This window comes from Humulus lupulus, chromosome 2 (genome assembly GCF_963169125.1).
Source record: "Humulus lupulus chromosome 2, drHumLupu1.1, whole genome shotgun sequence".
In the NCBI taxonomy this organism is placed as follows: Eukaryota; Viridiplantae; Streptophyta; class Magnoliopsida; order Rosales; family Cannabaceae; genus Humulus; species Humulus lupulus.
The window spans coordinates 242,027,560-242,041,998 of NC_084794.1; the positions used below are offsets into that span (position 1 = coordinate 242,027,560).

At 36.3% G+C, this 14,439-nt stretch overlaps 2 protein-coding genes across 2 annotated transcripts; one reads left to right on the top strand and one right to left on the bottom strand.

The window, feature by feature from the left end:
- Positions 1–230: 230 nt before the first annotated feature.
- On the top strand, positions 231–8,303 carry LOC133819127 (protein NETWORKED 1A). The gene is made up of 5 exons (XM_062252299.1): positions 231–550; positions 1,156–1,239; positions 1,349–1,632; positions 2,400–6,679; positions 6,864–8,303. The coding sequence occupies exons 3-5, from the start codon at positions 1,530–1,532 to the stop codon at positions 8,079–8,081; spliced, it is 5,601 nt and encodes a 1,866-aa protein (XP_062108283.1). The 5' UTR covers positions 231–550; positions 1,156–1,239; positions 1,349–1,529; the 3' UTR covers positions 8,082–8,303.
- A 915-nt stretch (positions 8,304–9,218) lies between these two features.
- LOC133819128 (small ribosomal subunit protein eS1) lies at positions 9,219–11,040 on the bottom strand. Its single transcript, XM_062252300.1, has 6 exons — positions 10,876–11,040; positions 10,666–10,771; positions 10,414–10,551; positions 10,138–10,323; positions 9,612–9,812; positions 9,219–9,483 (listed from the first exon to the last, which is right to left on the bottom strand). Exons 1-6 carry the CDS (start codon positions 10,932–10,934, stop codon positions 9,388–9,390), a joined length of 786 nt encoding a protein of 261 aa, XP_062108284.1. The 5' UTR covers positions 10,935–11,040; the 3' UTR covers positions 9,219–9,387.
- Between the last annotated feature and the right edge of the window lie 3,399 nt (positions 11,041–14,439).

Consider the following 14,439-nt stretch of genomic DNA (forward strand, 5'->3'; position numbering starts at 1 on the left):
GTAACTACAGAAATTCAAAGTATGTTGTGGCCGTTTTATATTAAGTACTAATTAAATGAATTTGTAACTACAATTTTCGTAATTGCCAATAAATAATTTTTTTCAAAATTTATTATAAATTAGAAAAAAAAAAAGAAATATTATATTATATTATATTATATTAGACTGTTTTGTTACTTTTTTACTAGGCTCATTCTCTCTTATCTTTACAGTTCACGAGTCATCAAACAGTGTCAGTTTCATGTCTGATGAGATGATAGGATATAATGCAAAGCGCCCAATAGAGAGAAGAGTACAGAAGTACTGTTGGAGTTCAGTGAGAGAAAATGGGGTAAGAGGAATTCCTTGCAGCTGATTGGTACTATCACAGCTGCTGATCAGAACCCATTACCAGTTTTTCGATGTTTTGTGTTTTTGATCCAAATGGAGCAGAAAATATCGATTTTTTGAAGTTTTTGCCGACACCCATTTGCTTAAAATCAGTGCTTTGCTTTCACTTCATTGGTGGCTTTGCTTGCTTTTGCAAAACCATTATTGGATTTATTCATTGGTAAGCTTTCCTATTTCATTGTTTGGAGAAAGATTTCCCCCCTTTCTTCAGTTGTTTGAAAATCCATATTCGTATGAGTAAATGCTTATTTTGTTCATTTGATTTGTAGCTTCACTTTGTGATCGGAAATTAAAGTTGGGTTTTTGTTCTTTCAATAAGTTCTTGATCTTTTGGTTGATTAAAATAAATCAGAGTTACTGTTCTGCCGAAAGTCATTTAGTGAAAAAGATCGTCCTGTTTGCATCTTGGAGTGTTACTTTTTTTTTTTTGTGTGGTTTAATGTTTTCGATCTCATTCTGTATTTAAGCATTCAAAGTTTGTGTTCTTAACTGTGCATCTGTGTAGTAATGCAGATAATTTATCTTAAATTTTGATTCTCTTATTGAGCTCATGTTTTGTTTAGGTAATTCAAAAAAACGAAAAGAAATTAAATTAATGGAGATACAGTTCTGTTTGCCTCATCTTTGCAGTTTTAGTCCCAAGTGGGTTGTTTTTTCATCAATATCAATATTATGTAGTTGTTACATCCTTTGTTTACGAATTATGTTTTATCACTTCGTAGTTTCTTATGATCTGATGTCCTCTCCATTTTTCTGGATCAACAGTTCTCAATTTGGGTACTTGGAGGCTCATATAAATAAATAAAGGAGTAGCATTTACTCTATTATTGGATCTGTCATATTGAACTGGTAATCAGAATATCCACTCCTTCCATTGCATAGTCTGAGAAGCTTCATATAATTCTTAGATCTGCAGTGAAGTTTCTGACTTTATTTTTATCATTGATTTATTGTTCAGGTGGAAAGAACTCTTACATGCATAAGCAAAAAAGTCTAGCTTTGCATATTATTTGGTTGCCGGAATCTGTTGAAGTTATTATATTCTGGCCTGGACCCAGTATCTGGGCCTTCTTTACTGGTACAAGGACCAGACTTTTATAAGGTCAAGACCATATCTGTGGTTGGTCTTAGCTGGTGTCATGGGAACCTTATTACACTCAGAGTCCAGACGCCTATATTCTTGGTGGTGGGACAGTCACATTAGCCCCAAGAATTCTAAATGGCTTCAAGAAAACCTTACAGGTGTGGATTTCTTTCCAACAATTGACCCTTTTTCATCATTTACTTTGTTTGATAGATCATCTTATAGTCACACTCTCTCCTAAGAATTGCAATAAACTTACAAAGCCTTGCAATTATCCTTAATTAGGCAAATAAAATGAGAGAATAAGAAATCACTTAGCGCTGCTTATTCTTAAGATACTGGTATGAAGCTTTTTCATCATCATTATCATTATACATTTAGTAGAAAATGACTTTCAGGTCAAAAGTTTAAATTCCTGTTGGGTTTCTCTAAACTAAAAAATTTCAGCAATTTAGTCGGTTCAGATGAAGAGGAATGTGCTGAACCTGCTTTGGAATCCATTTCTTTTCCACCATAGAAACTTGGGAATTCAACTTAGCACCGAAGATGTAATTCTTTTTAATTTAGTATTTTCTCGGTTCTCTCGTGCAAAAGACAGTATCAGTATAATCATATTAGTTTATCCTTTGGTAAGTTAGTTTTCCACTTGTTCTTTGCTGAGTAAGAAATGTCTGTTTCCAAGGGTTATATTGCATTCACTTTGCCTCAAATACCGCTCAGAGCCATCTTTCTTAAGTTATAACAGGAGTGTGAACCTCAGGTAGATGGTAAACATCACTGGAATACCAACAACCATGTTCCCAACTTGTTTTTATAAGTATAGAAAACAGCCACATCATAAATCTCTCACTTTTTCAAAAGGAAATTTCTTTGCATACAAAGATCAAAGATGTCCTTACCACTAACACTGAATTTTCTTTTGCAGACATGGATGCCAAAGTCAAATCAATGATCAAGCTCATCGAAGAAGATGCAGACTCCTTTGCAAGGAGGGCAGAAATGTACTATAAGAAACGTCCAGAGCTCATGAAGCTGGTTGAGGAGTTTTATCGAGCTTATCGTGCATTAGCAGAGAGGTATGACCATGCAACTGTGGAGCTGCGCCATGCTCATCGAACCATGGCAGAAGCATTTCCCAACCAACTACCTTATGCGCTTGGTGATGAATCACAGTCAGGCTCTTCGGCGGGTCCTGAGTCTGAACCCCATACACCAGAAATGCCACATCCAATTCGTGCTTTACTTGATCCAGATGACTTGCATAAAGATGCATTGGGAGTCTCTTCAACCAACTTATTTACATTGAAAAGCACTGGTGGAAATTTAGAAGACTCTGACTTGGGGATAAGCAAAAGGGGTCTAAAACAGCTGCATGAGATGTTTAATGCAGGAGGAGCAGTGCCAGAAAACCCAAAGGTTGCAGACGGAAGGACGAAAAAAGGTCAAAGTTTATCTGTAGCAGAAGAGAGTGGACAAAATTTCGATAGTGTTTCGCAGATATCAACTGGAAGCCAGAAGCTGAAAAACCAGGTCCTATTCGAGTCTGAACGGGCATCAAAAGCTGAAACTGAGGTTCAAGCTTTAAAGAAAACTTTGGCAAAGGTGCAAGCTGAAAAGGATACTCTCCTTTTTCAATATCAGCAAAATGTAGAGAAGTTATCTAATATGGGTAGAGAACTTAAGCATGCACAAAAAGATGCTGGCCTACTAGATGAACGAGCAAGCAAAGCTGAAATCGAAATCAAAATATTGAAGGAATCCCTTTCAGAACTGGAAGCTGAGAGAGATGCTGGTCTTCTTCAATTCAATCAGTGTTTAGAGAAGATATCTAGCCTAGAGAATCTGTTATCTCAAGCCCAAGAGGAAGGAAAGGGGCAAATTGAACGAGCTCTAAGGGCGGAAGCTGAATGTCAGAATCTTAATCAAGAACTTTGTAGATTAAAGGCTGAGAAAGAAGCTGGGCTTGTTCAGTACAAATATTGTCTTGAGAAAATTTCTATTTTGGAATCTAAACTATCACTTGCGGAGGAAAATGCCAGATTACTTAATGAGCAAATTGAAAGAGCAGAAGCTGAAGTTGAAGCACTAAAGAAAGCTGTTGCTGGGCTGAATGCAGAGAAAGAAGCTGCAGCACTTCAGTACAAGCAGTGCCAGGAGATAATTGCTATGATGGAAGCTGAAATTTCTCAAGCTCAAGTGAATGTGGAACGCCTGAATGATGAAATTTTAATGGGAGCTGCTAGATTGAAAAGTGCTGAAGAACAGTGTGTTCAGTTGGAGAGATCAAACCAAACTCTGCAATCAGAGGCAGATGATTTGTTGCAGAAGATATCTAGGAAAGATCAACAACTTACAGAAAAAAATGATGAATTAAATAAATTTCAGACCCTGATGCAAGAGGAGCACTCAAGGTTTCTACAAGTTGAAGCAACGCTCCAAGCTCTGCAGAAGTTGCATTCTGAATCTCAAGAGGACCAAAGAGCCTTGGCATTGGATCTGAAGAATGGGCTCCAAATGTTGAATGACCTGGAGATGCGCAAACATGGCATGGAAGACGAACTGCAACGAGTTAAAGAAGAAAACAGGAATCTCTCAGAACTCAACCTTTCAAGCAACATATCACAGAAGAATCTACAAGATGAAATTTTTAGCTTGAAGGAGATGAAAGAGAAACTTGAACAGGAGGTTGCGCGAAAGGAGGACCAAAGTGACTCCCTCCAGCAGGAAATTGGGCATTTAAATGGGGAATTAAAGAGCTTGACGAGTAGATACCAAGTAATATTGAAGCAAGTGGATTCAGTTGGTTTAAATCCTGAAACCCTTGAGATATCTGTGAAGGACTTGCAAGAAGAGAACTTGAAGCTGAACGAGATCTGCGAAAGAGATAGAGATGAGAAAGAAGTTCTTTATGAGAAGATGAAGGATATGGGTAAACTTTCAACAGAGAATGCTCTTCTGCAGGGCTCCCTGTCTGGATTGAATCTTGAGTTGGAGGATTTAAGAGAAAAGGTCATGAAATTGCAAGAATCCTCAAACTTCCTCCAGGGAGAAAAATCGACTCTGGTTGCTGAAAAAGCTGCTCTACTGTCACAGTTACAGGTTGTCACTGAAAATATGCAAAGGCTCTTGGAGAGGAACACCTTGCTGGAGAATTCCCTCTCTGGTGCAAATCTGGAGCTTGAAGAATTGAGGCTAAAATCGAAGAGCTTAGAAGAGATGTGCCAGATGCTCAACAACGAGAAGTCCAATCTTCTGAATGAAAGAAGCACCCTGGTATCTCAACTGGAAAATGTTGAAAAGAGACTGGGAAAACTGGAGAAGAGGTTTACGAAATTAGAAGAGAAATATTCTGACCTGGAGAAGGATAAAGAATCCAGAGTGAATCAGGTGGAAGAACTCCGCAGTTCCCTTCTTGTAGAAAAGCAAGAACATTCTAGTTATATGCAGTCAACTGAGGCTCGATTGGCGGATTTGCAATATGATGTTCATATCTTACAGGAAGAGAGTAGATTGGGAAAGAAAGAATTTGAAGAAGAACTGGACAGAGCTGTAAATGCCCAGATTGAGATCTTTATTCTGCAGAAATTTATTGAAGATTTGGAGGAAAAGAATTTTTGTCTGCTCATTGAATGTCAGAAGCATGTTGAGGCATCCAAGTTTTCGGATAAACTTATCTCAGAACTGGAGAGTGAAAACCTTGAGCAACAGGTGGAAGCAGAGTTCTTGGTAAGTGAAATTGAAAAGTTGAAATTGGGGATTAAACTGGTGCTTAAGGCTCTCCAAATTGAGCCAGATCATGGACATGAAAAGAAACTTGATCAAGAGCACATATCAGTGCGGTGCATTCTGGATAATATTTGCAACTTAAAAAGTTCTCTTTCAAGAAGCGAGGATGAGGAACTACAATTGCTGGTTGAAACCTCTGTAATTTCAACTTTTCTGCAGCAATGCAGAGATTCTGGTGTGGAGCTGGAATCAGAAAAACAGACCCTTGAGCAGGAGGTTGTGGTTATAAAAGGTCAATGTAACATGTTGCAAAATGATAAGCAAGAGCTTTTAGATATGAACGCGAAGTTGAGGTTGGAAGTGAGCAAGAGAGAGCAGCAGGAGGAAGTATTAAAGGTTGAATTAGAAACTCTGCATGAGAAGATGGAAAATCTTGAAGGAGCTTATCTCAGTTTACAGGAACAAAATTCCACTGTGCTTGAAGAGAATAGATCTTTGCTTAAGAAACTTTTGGACCTTAAGGAGGAAAAGAACTTCCTTGCAGTGGAAAGTGATGTTATTCTTCATGAAGCAATATCTCTCAACACTCTCTCTGTGGTTTTGGAGAGCTTTACGGTTGAGAAAGCCACAGAACTAAAAGAACTTTCTGAGAATCTGAACTCACTCTGTAAGGTTAACTGTGATCTCAAGAAGGAAACTAGAATGCTGAGGCAGAAATTGGAGAATAAAGAAGCAGAAAATGAATATTTAAGTGAGTCGATCGTGATGCTGGGCAAGGAGTTGCATGAAGGTAGAGACTTAAATGATCAACTAAGCCTTCAACTTTTGACTGAAAAGGATTTTCTAGAACAGAAGACAGCAGAGCTCTCAGAAGCAGAACAGAATCTAAAGGCTACTGAGGACTTGAATGTGAAATTATGCAAGACTGTTGAGGAGCTGAAGATGGAATCTGAAGAATTAAAATTGAACAGAGAAATTCTTGCCGAAAAGATTCTTGAAGCAACTAAAGATGGTTGTTATCAGAAAAAGGAAATCGAGAACCTTCGTGAAGTGAATGAAACTTTGGAAGCTAAGGTGGGAACGTTATGTAAAGAAATTGAAGAACGCAGGATCAAAGAAGAAAATTTAAGTTCAGAGTTGCAAGAAAAAAGCAACGATTTTGAACTTTGGGAGGCTGAGGCTGCATCCTTTTATTTTGATCTTCAGATTTCTGCCGTTCGTGAAGTTCTGCTTGAAAATAAGGTACATGAGCTTATTAAAGTTTGTGACAATCTTGAAAATGAAAGTTCTGCCAAAACCACGGAGATTGAACAGATTAAAACCAAAGTTAACATCCTGGAAAGTCAAGTTGGATGTCTGGAGGCCAAGTTGACTGCTTATGTTCCAGTCATAGCTTCTTTGAGAGAGAATGTAGCATCTCTTGAGCACAGTGCTCAGCTCAAAACAAAGCTTCTAGCAGTAGGCAATCACGCACAAAAGGTAACAATATTCCTCTAAAAATAGAATGTTCTCCCATCTTGGCCTTGATCTGTTTTTTCTTTTCTGGGCTTCGCTCATCTATCTACATGCATTAGTCTTGATTTCGAACTGCTAATTTGTGGGTTCAATCTTTGATGAGTAAGCTTGTTTTTTATTTTGATATTTATTATGCATGCATCTCCAGGGTGTCAAAACAACGAGTCATCTTCATGAAGAGATCAAAGAAGATGAAACTGCTGAGATCCCAGATGGACTTCTGGATCTGCAAAAAATGCAGGATACTATTAAAGCAGTTGAGAGGGCAATGGTAGAAGAAATGGAAAAGGTTTCAACTGAAGCAGTTGAAAATGCCATGGAAGAGGAAGTAGAAAGACTTGCTGTGCAGGACTCCTTGAACAACCACATCAAGGCCGCAGCTGAAAGTGAAGAGATTGTGGAGCTAAGATCGAGAGGCACAACACCTAAAGATAAAGGCAATACAAATGAAAAGACAAAAAGCAATAGCATGCCATCTGATAACTGCAATGCCAAGAAGACTAAAGCTGAAAATGGTATTTTGATGAAAGACATTGAGCTTGATCAAGTGTCAGATTCTTCATTGTATGGAAGAAGTAGGAGAAAGAATGGTGGGGCTGATGAACAGATGCTTGAATTATGGGAAACTACAGAACAAGACTGCAGACAGGACAAGCCAATCGCACAAAACCAGGCATCTGAACCAAGTCAGGGTGTCACTAGACGCCATTCATATAGAGGAGCAGAGCAGAAATTCAAAAATCCTTCTTCAAAGGTACAGGTTGAGAAGGAGCTTGGCGTTGACAAAATGGAGGTATCTTTTGACAGATTGCGCCCCCAAGAAAATAATAGGGGGAAAATCTTGGAGAGACTTGTTTCCGATGCTCAGAAGTTAACAAATCTACAAAGAAGTGTCCAAGATTTAAAAAAGAAGATGGAGATAAACAAGAGGAGCAACAAAGTCAACTATGCAGAATTCGAAATGGTTCAAAGACAGTTACTGGAAGTCGAGGAGGCTGTTGTGCAGCTAGGTGATGTCAATGATCAGCTGACAAGGGACATTGAAGAAGAGGGTCCCTCGTCTTTGGATGAGAAGAATTCAGTGGAATCAGAAGAGGCCGGACATGTCCAGCGAAAGAGAGTAACCGAACAGGCACGAAAAGGGGCAGAAAAGATTGGGCAGCTGCAGTTTGAGGTACAAAACATCCAGTACATTTTGCTAAAACTAGAGGATGAACACAAGTCCAAAGGGAAGACCAATAGATTTGCTGAAAGTAAAACTGGGGTTCTCCTAAGGGACTTCATTTACAGTAGTAAGAAAACTCGTCAGAGGCGGAAAAAAGGTTGCTTTTGTGGCTGCTCAAGACCGTCAACTCGCGAAGACTGAGGAGACCTGTTAGAGGGAAAGCATATTTTAAAAGTTTTTTTTTCTTTTTTCTTTTGATTAGTTAATGAAGAAACCATCTTTGTCAGCTTAGATTGTATTTGTATGAATTAGTCTCCTGATCTAATCAATAAGCTGCTTTGTCCAGAAACTCTATAACTTTCCTAATAACTATGAACATGTCTTAAATGTTAATCAAACAAAAATTTTGTTCTCTTCACTATATTTCATGAAAACTTTCAATGGGGTATGCATATCTTCGACTGTCTTCGGTTATGGACCCTCTGTATAAGAGTGAGTTTCATCAAAATAAACGACAATCACATTGGATACGATATTTTTCTCGGTTAGAAAGTTGCATTTTATTAATTGTATCTATGGAAATTAGTTTTGGTGAATAGCGTATGTACTTCTAGTTGTTTCTTTTTACAACTTTCTTAATTTTCTCTTTTTGACAAAACATCCTTCTTAATTTTTAATTAGTAGAAAATCACTCATTTTTATGAAAGAATAAAATCTTTATACACTCTTCCAATTATTTAATAATTAATAAATATTTATGTGACTTTATTAAATAAATATACCTTTAAAAACTTTTATATTTTCAAGTAAAAACGTTACATTAAATTTATAATTATTTATGACTTTTATCTCTCCAATTATGACTTGTACATTATTATATCTCCCAATTCATTAAAAATTCTTTCCAACTATTGAGAATTGTAACTAGAACTTCCATCTAATTTTAATTTAAAAATATTAAAAATATCTTTTTTATTAAAAATTAATAAATTTAAATTGTATCATTACACTAAAAATAATTTAAATTAAATCAAATCTAACAAATTTTTTAAAAATACACCTGTGGCGGCTGCAAAGCTTTGACAAAAATCCCACTACTTCACAAAACTGAATAAGTCATAGTTCGGGCATCAAATCCTAAATAGCCTAAATTTATTGGTTACTAATGAATTTTGATATTCCCTTTTCTTTTTGAGATGAGAGAAGTCGTACTCTTCACCTTGTTCACCTTAATAATAGTGTATATATTATTATTTTCATATTAAAGGATAAGCTATCCCAGGCATATAAAGTAAATTTAAAACCCTTGGGCATATATTGGCTTTAGATAGTAGATACTTCGAGGTGAATGTAAATTAAAATTTAGAAAGTACGAGAGCAAAATTGTACTGTCAAGACCATTGACTCCCTCTACGGGAAGAAAATCTACAAAGTACCCACAAACAAAAAAGAAAAAAAATTGTGAACTCTAGAATAAAATTAAGATGGCCGATCATAATAAGATTCCTCAAGCTCCAACCACTTCGGCAGGTGGCTCAGCAACAGCCTCTTCCGCTGGTCTTTCCACCTTTGTTCCAACATCTTCTGAATAATCACCGTGAACCTATACATAAAAAGCAATGAATTGACTTAGAAAAAGATGTGTAGATTAAACCACGAAACAACAAGGCACCTATTGTAGTTGATTTGAAAATGATAAACTAAACAAAAGGTTTTCCAGAAGTTACTTGCCTCCATCAATTTTCCAAGATCAAACTTTGGAGCTTTCAAGATCTTGACTTTTCTGATGAAAACATTCTGTAATGGGTAGATGCTACTAGTTGCCTTTTCAATCTCTTTGCCAATCATCTCAGGGATGAATTTCTGAACCAAATCCTTCAAATCGCATGAGGTTGCCTGGTTAACCATGATCTCCCTCATCTTGCGACGAATCTAAGGGACCAAAATGCAATATTGTCATACTCCAAGAACCACATTAAAACTTATGTTAAAAATATGAACACCATAAAATTCGACCCAATACACAATTAAATTAATTCAACAACCAACTTCAATAAAAAGAAAATCCCAGGTAGCAAAACTGCCATCTAAACAAGCAGCAAGACTAATAAACAAGAATGTAGTCATTATTGCATCAATTGCACTCATTTTCCTCTACCATTATAAACTAACTATAGTTCTTAAATCACCATACAAATTACAAACATAAAAACAAAGTATTTGTAATAGAGATCACAAACAGCTAAAACAAATATACCTGTCTAATCTGACTGGACTGAGCATAACAGGTCCTCTTGACCTGGTTTGGACGCCTTTTAGTGAAACCAATGCAGAACAACCTAAGAGTGAAGCTATCTGTAGTCTTCACATCTACATGAGCTTCAATCAAGGTTTGCCATTTACGTACCAAAGATCTCAACTTATCAGTTGTAAAATCCATTCCCTAAATAACCCAAGACAAATGCACTACGTTACTAATGTTAACGTTACGAAGTAACCACAAATGTAGATATACATGCAAATTCAATCTTACCCAGAAATTTGTCAAAACATTTTTCCCTTGAACATCTTCAGCTCTCAACCTAATCTTCCTGTAAGCGTGCTCCTCATCACCCTGGAGGTCAGCCATTGAGACCTCAAAGACTCTGTGTTTGAGCCCTTCTGAAGCAATCTGCTCAAAACAAAGTTGAACCAAAGACAATGATACGCGTATATAATATTAACTGATCGAAACTTATAGAGTTAAACTTGGACAATGAATCTATGACAATGTCCATTGAGTTACCTTGGTTCCCTGGGTACGAGAAACGAGGGTCTTCCCCACACTCCTGACATTGAACACCGAAGGTGCTTTGATGTCGTACCAATCCTTCTTGGCAAAGGGATCCGCACTAAAAATTCCAGTAAAATTCCAAACAATTAAGCAAAAAAAAAAACCAGTTTTGGGCTAGGAATTAGAAGAAGCTATATCTCAAAAATAAAAATGGTAACTCACGCCTTCTTCTTTCCTCCCTTCTTTCCCTTGGAAATCCTCTTGTTCTTACCGACGGCCATGGTTGAAGCAGGTGGGAGAATCAAGGGTTCCTACTGCTGCTGGTGAGGAAAATCAGCCCTCGGAGCAAGCCCTTCTTCAGGTACCAGAGAAAAACCCTAGATATTGGAGAAATGGCTTTTATACTGATCGACCGACGTGATCCCTCGTTATTTACCGGGTTGGGCTTGATTATGCTTACTGACATCACTGGGCCTGTCTGGCCCATTTCCTACCTATTTGTTTGATAAGTTTACAGTTTTACCACTTTTAGTTGAAAAATACCACAATCTTATTCTGTGTTTAAATTACAATTTTTGGCTGAGAAACATTGAAATGATTTATGTAATGAGCGTCAAGTACATTGACGCTGTCATTTATTTAGTAGAATTTTAAAAAAATATTGCTTTTTTATAATTAATGAATAAAAATATAAGAATTATATTTATTAAAGATAAAATTAAAGTATGGGAAACATAATTAGTAACTAACTAAGATATAGAAATGTCACATATTTTATCATAGTTATATTTTCTTTGATTTTGAAAGTGATTTTATTTTATTTTTTTTCAATTTTTTTATATTTTCCTTCATTTTTTAATTATTTTTCTTACTTATTTGTTCTTTTTTTTTTTTTTTTTACCAATTTTTTCCTTTATTCTTTTTTTTCTTTCCATTTTTCAATTATTCTTTTTCTTCTTTTCATTTTTATTCATTTATCTATTTTTTTTATTTCATTTGTATTGTTTTTTTTTTCTTTATTTTTGTATTTATTATTTTTTCCTTCCATTTTTTTCTTTTACCACATATATGAGCTTTTTTCTTTTTTTTTCTACCAATTTTTTCATTCATATTTTTTTTTATTTACATTTTTCCATTATCTTTCTTCTTCTTCTTTTCTTTTTTATTCGTTCATCTATTTTTTTCCTTCATCATTTATTTTATTTTTTATTTCATATTTTTTAGTTTTATTTCCAATGTTTTTTTTTTTTTTTTTGTACTTATTATTTTCTCATTTCATTTTCTTTTCTCCTATTTTTTCACACAGATTTTAACATTACATAATTATTTTTTTTATTTTATTATTATTTTTTTTGATCAAGAAGAAAAAAACTTCAATAATCAACCAACTAATTACACCCTCAACTCACTAAAAGCCGAACCAAGAGGAACAACAACCTGAACCTCCAAAACCAAAAAAAATACAGGCACTAATTACATGTTAATCTATGTATAAAGTCTCTTTCTTGTCTAGACATTTTTCTGTTTTTAACAACAAATAATCTGTAGGTCACTATACTCTTTACATCAAAAGCAATCAAAGTTTCAGATTTGGAGAAGCCTTCAAAAACACATCTATTTCTGTTCAGCCAAAGACAATAGCAAGTTGCTGCACAAACTGCTATGCTAGTTAGTCTCACAATACCAGAAACTTTCAGCGAAATCCAAGATAACCAACCATCAAACTCCACCGGGCACCCTCTGAAACCCAGCCATTTGAACACTAGCTCCACCACTCGTTGCGAAAGGTAGCATTTAAAAAATAAGTGCTGATGTGATTTAGGCTGGTCACCACAAACAGGACATAGAATGGAATCTAAGACTATATGAAATTTACTCAAGTTGTCCTTTGTTAATAAATGAGCATTCACCATCTGCCATAGCATAAATCGATGCTTTGGAAGATTGAGACTACTCCATATGGCTCTGTGATAGCTAATTTGAGAAGGAGGAAGAGAGCTGTTATACAAAACAGATGAACAGAAACTACCCGAACAGCCTGCCTTCAAAATCTCAGACATGGAAAATTTTTGTCTCAGTCGACAAAGTTTGCGCCAATACCAGCTTGTGTCCAACTTTAACTCATAAGACCAAAAGGGTACCCCCTTGAGATAAACAGTGTTTACCCACTTGACCCACAGTAAATCTCTCTTCTCAGTGATAGCCCAAATGTATTTAGCTAAGATAGCTTGATTCCATTTGGTCCCTTCTTTAAACCCAAGACCACCAAAAGATTTGGGGAGACAAACTTTCTCCCAAGAGGCCACATGAATTCTGCTTCTGTTCCCATTTAATCCCCAAAGAAAGCCTCTACAAAGTTTCTCAATCTCTTTAGAAACACTCTCAGGAAGGATGAAAGTACTCATCCAATAATTTTGAAGACCAAGTAAAATTGAATGAATTAGTTGAACTTTGTCAGCAAATGACAGGTGTCTACTTCCCCAAGTGTGAAGTCTCATTTTGATTTTTTTAATGATAATCCCACAGTCCTCGGCTTTCCATTTTGTTGGTCTTAAAGGCACCCCTAAATACTTTAAAGGGAAATCACCTTCAGCCAAACCAAGATCCCTAATGATCTCCCCTTTCTCCCTAGGATCAACCCCTCCAAAGAATATTTGAGATTTATTAACATTGATATGGAGCCCAGTAGTATTGCTGAAATCATCCAAGACCTCTCTAAGAACTTTAATGGACTGCTTGGACCCTTTACTAAGAAGAATCAAGTCATCCGCAAAGCATAAGTTTATTAACTTCAAACTTTTGCAAAGAGAATGATATCTGAATTTAGAGACTTGAGCAGCGTGAAGAAGACTTCTCGTTAGATAATCCATAATCAAAACAAATATCAACGGAGATAAAGGGTCACCTTGACGAAGACCCTTAGCCCCTTGAAAACCACCTTGAATTCTACCATTCATAAGGAGAGAATAGGTAGTACTTCTAATACAAATCTACTGGGCATATTTAAAGCATTAAGAAGGTCTTCAATAAAATTCTAATCCACTGTGTCATATGCCTTACTGATATCTATCTTGATAGTACAGCGAGGAGAAGTGTTTTTCCTCCTATAGTTCTTCAAAATATCTTGGAGAATCATCACATTATGAGCAATTGACCTCCCTTGGACAAAAGCACCTTGGTTTTGGCCAACCAGAGAAGGGAGTACTGAAGCAAGTCTAGAGCATAGCAGTTTTGATATGCATTTGTATATCGTTGAACAACAAGCAATCGCCCTGTAGTCAACTGCTTTAGCCGGGTTCTCTTGTTTAGGGATGAGGGAAATCAAAGTATTAAGAAACTCAGGTGGCATGAGACCTGTTTCAAAAAAATTAGACACTGCAGCACATATTTCTCCCCCTATAACAGACCACATTTTCTTGAAGAAACCAGATCCAAACCCATCGGGCCCTGGTGATTTTGTGTCAGGGATACTAAAAATTACTTTCCTTATTTCCTTATACGTAAATGGTTTCAGCAAACCAAGCTGATCGTCTAAAGAAAGCTTATATCCCTGCTCCAAACAAGTCAAATTTAATCTGGTTTTGACAGTACTACTACTGCCCATATAGCTGTGAAAATGAGTGAGAAAATGCTGAACTACTTCAGGAAAATTCTCATTAATTTTACCTTGGTCTGTCATGAATGATGTAATTCTGTTTTCCATTTTTCTCTTCTTCAGACATGCATGAAAATAAGAGGTGTTGGAATCTCCTTTTTGCAGCCAAGTAATTTTGCTCCTTTGTCTTA

Bases quoted from the DNA above. Each gene is read 5' to 3' on its own strand.
- LOC133819127 (XM_062252299.1), top strand. From the start codon at position 1,530: ATGGGAACCTTATTACACTCAGAGTCCAGACGCCTATATTCTTGGTGG. The intron at 1,633-2,399 runs GTGTGGATTTCT...TTTCTTTTGCAG, and splicing joins GCTTCAAGAAAACCTTACAG to ACATGGATGCCAAAGTCAAA. The intron at 6,680-6,863 runs GTAACAATATTC...ATGCATCTCCAG, and splicing joins TAGGCAATCACGCACAAAAG to GGTGTCAAAACAACGAGTCA.
- LOC133819128 (XM_062252300.1), bottom strand. From the start codon at position 10,934: ATGGCCGTCGGTAAGAACAAGAGGATTTCCAAGGGAAAGAAGGGAGGA. The intron at 10,552-10,665 runs GTAACTCAATGG...TGTTTTGAGCAG, and splicing joins CTCGTACCCAGGGAACCAAG to ATTGCTTCAGAAGGGCTCAA. The intron at 9,484-9,611 runs GCAAGTAACTTC...TTTTATGTATAG, and splicing joins ATCTTGGAAAATTGATGGAG to GTTCACGGTGATTATTCAGA.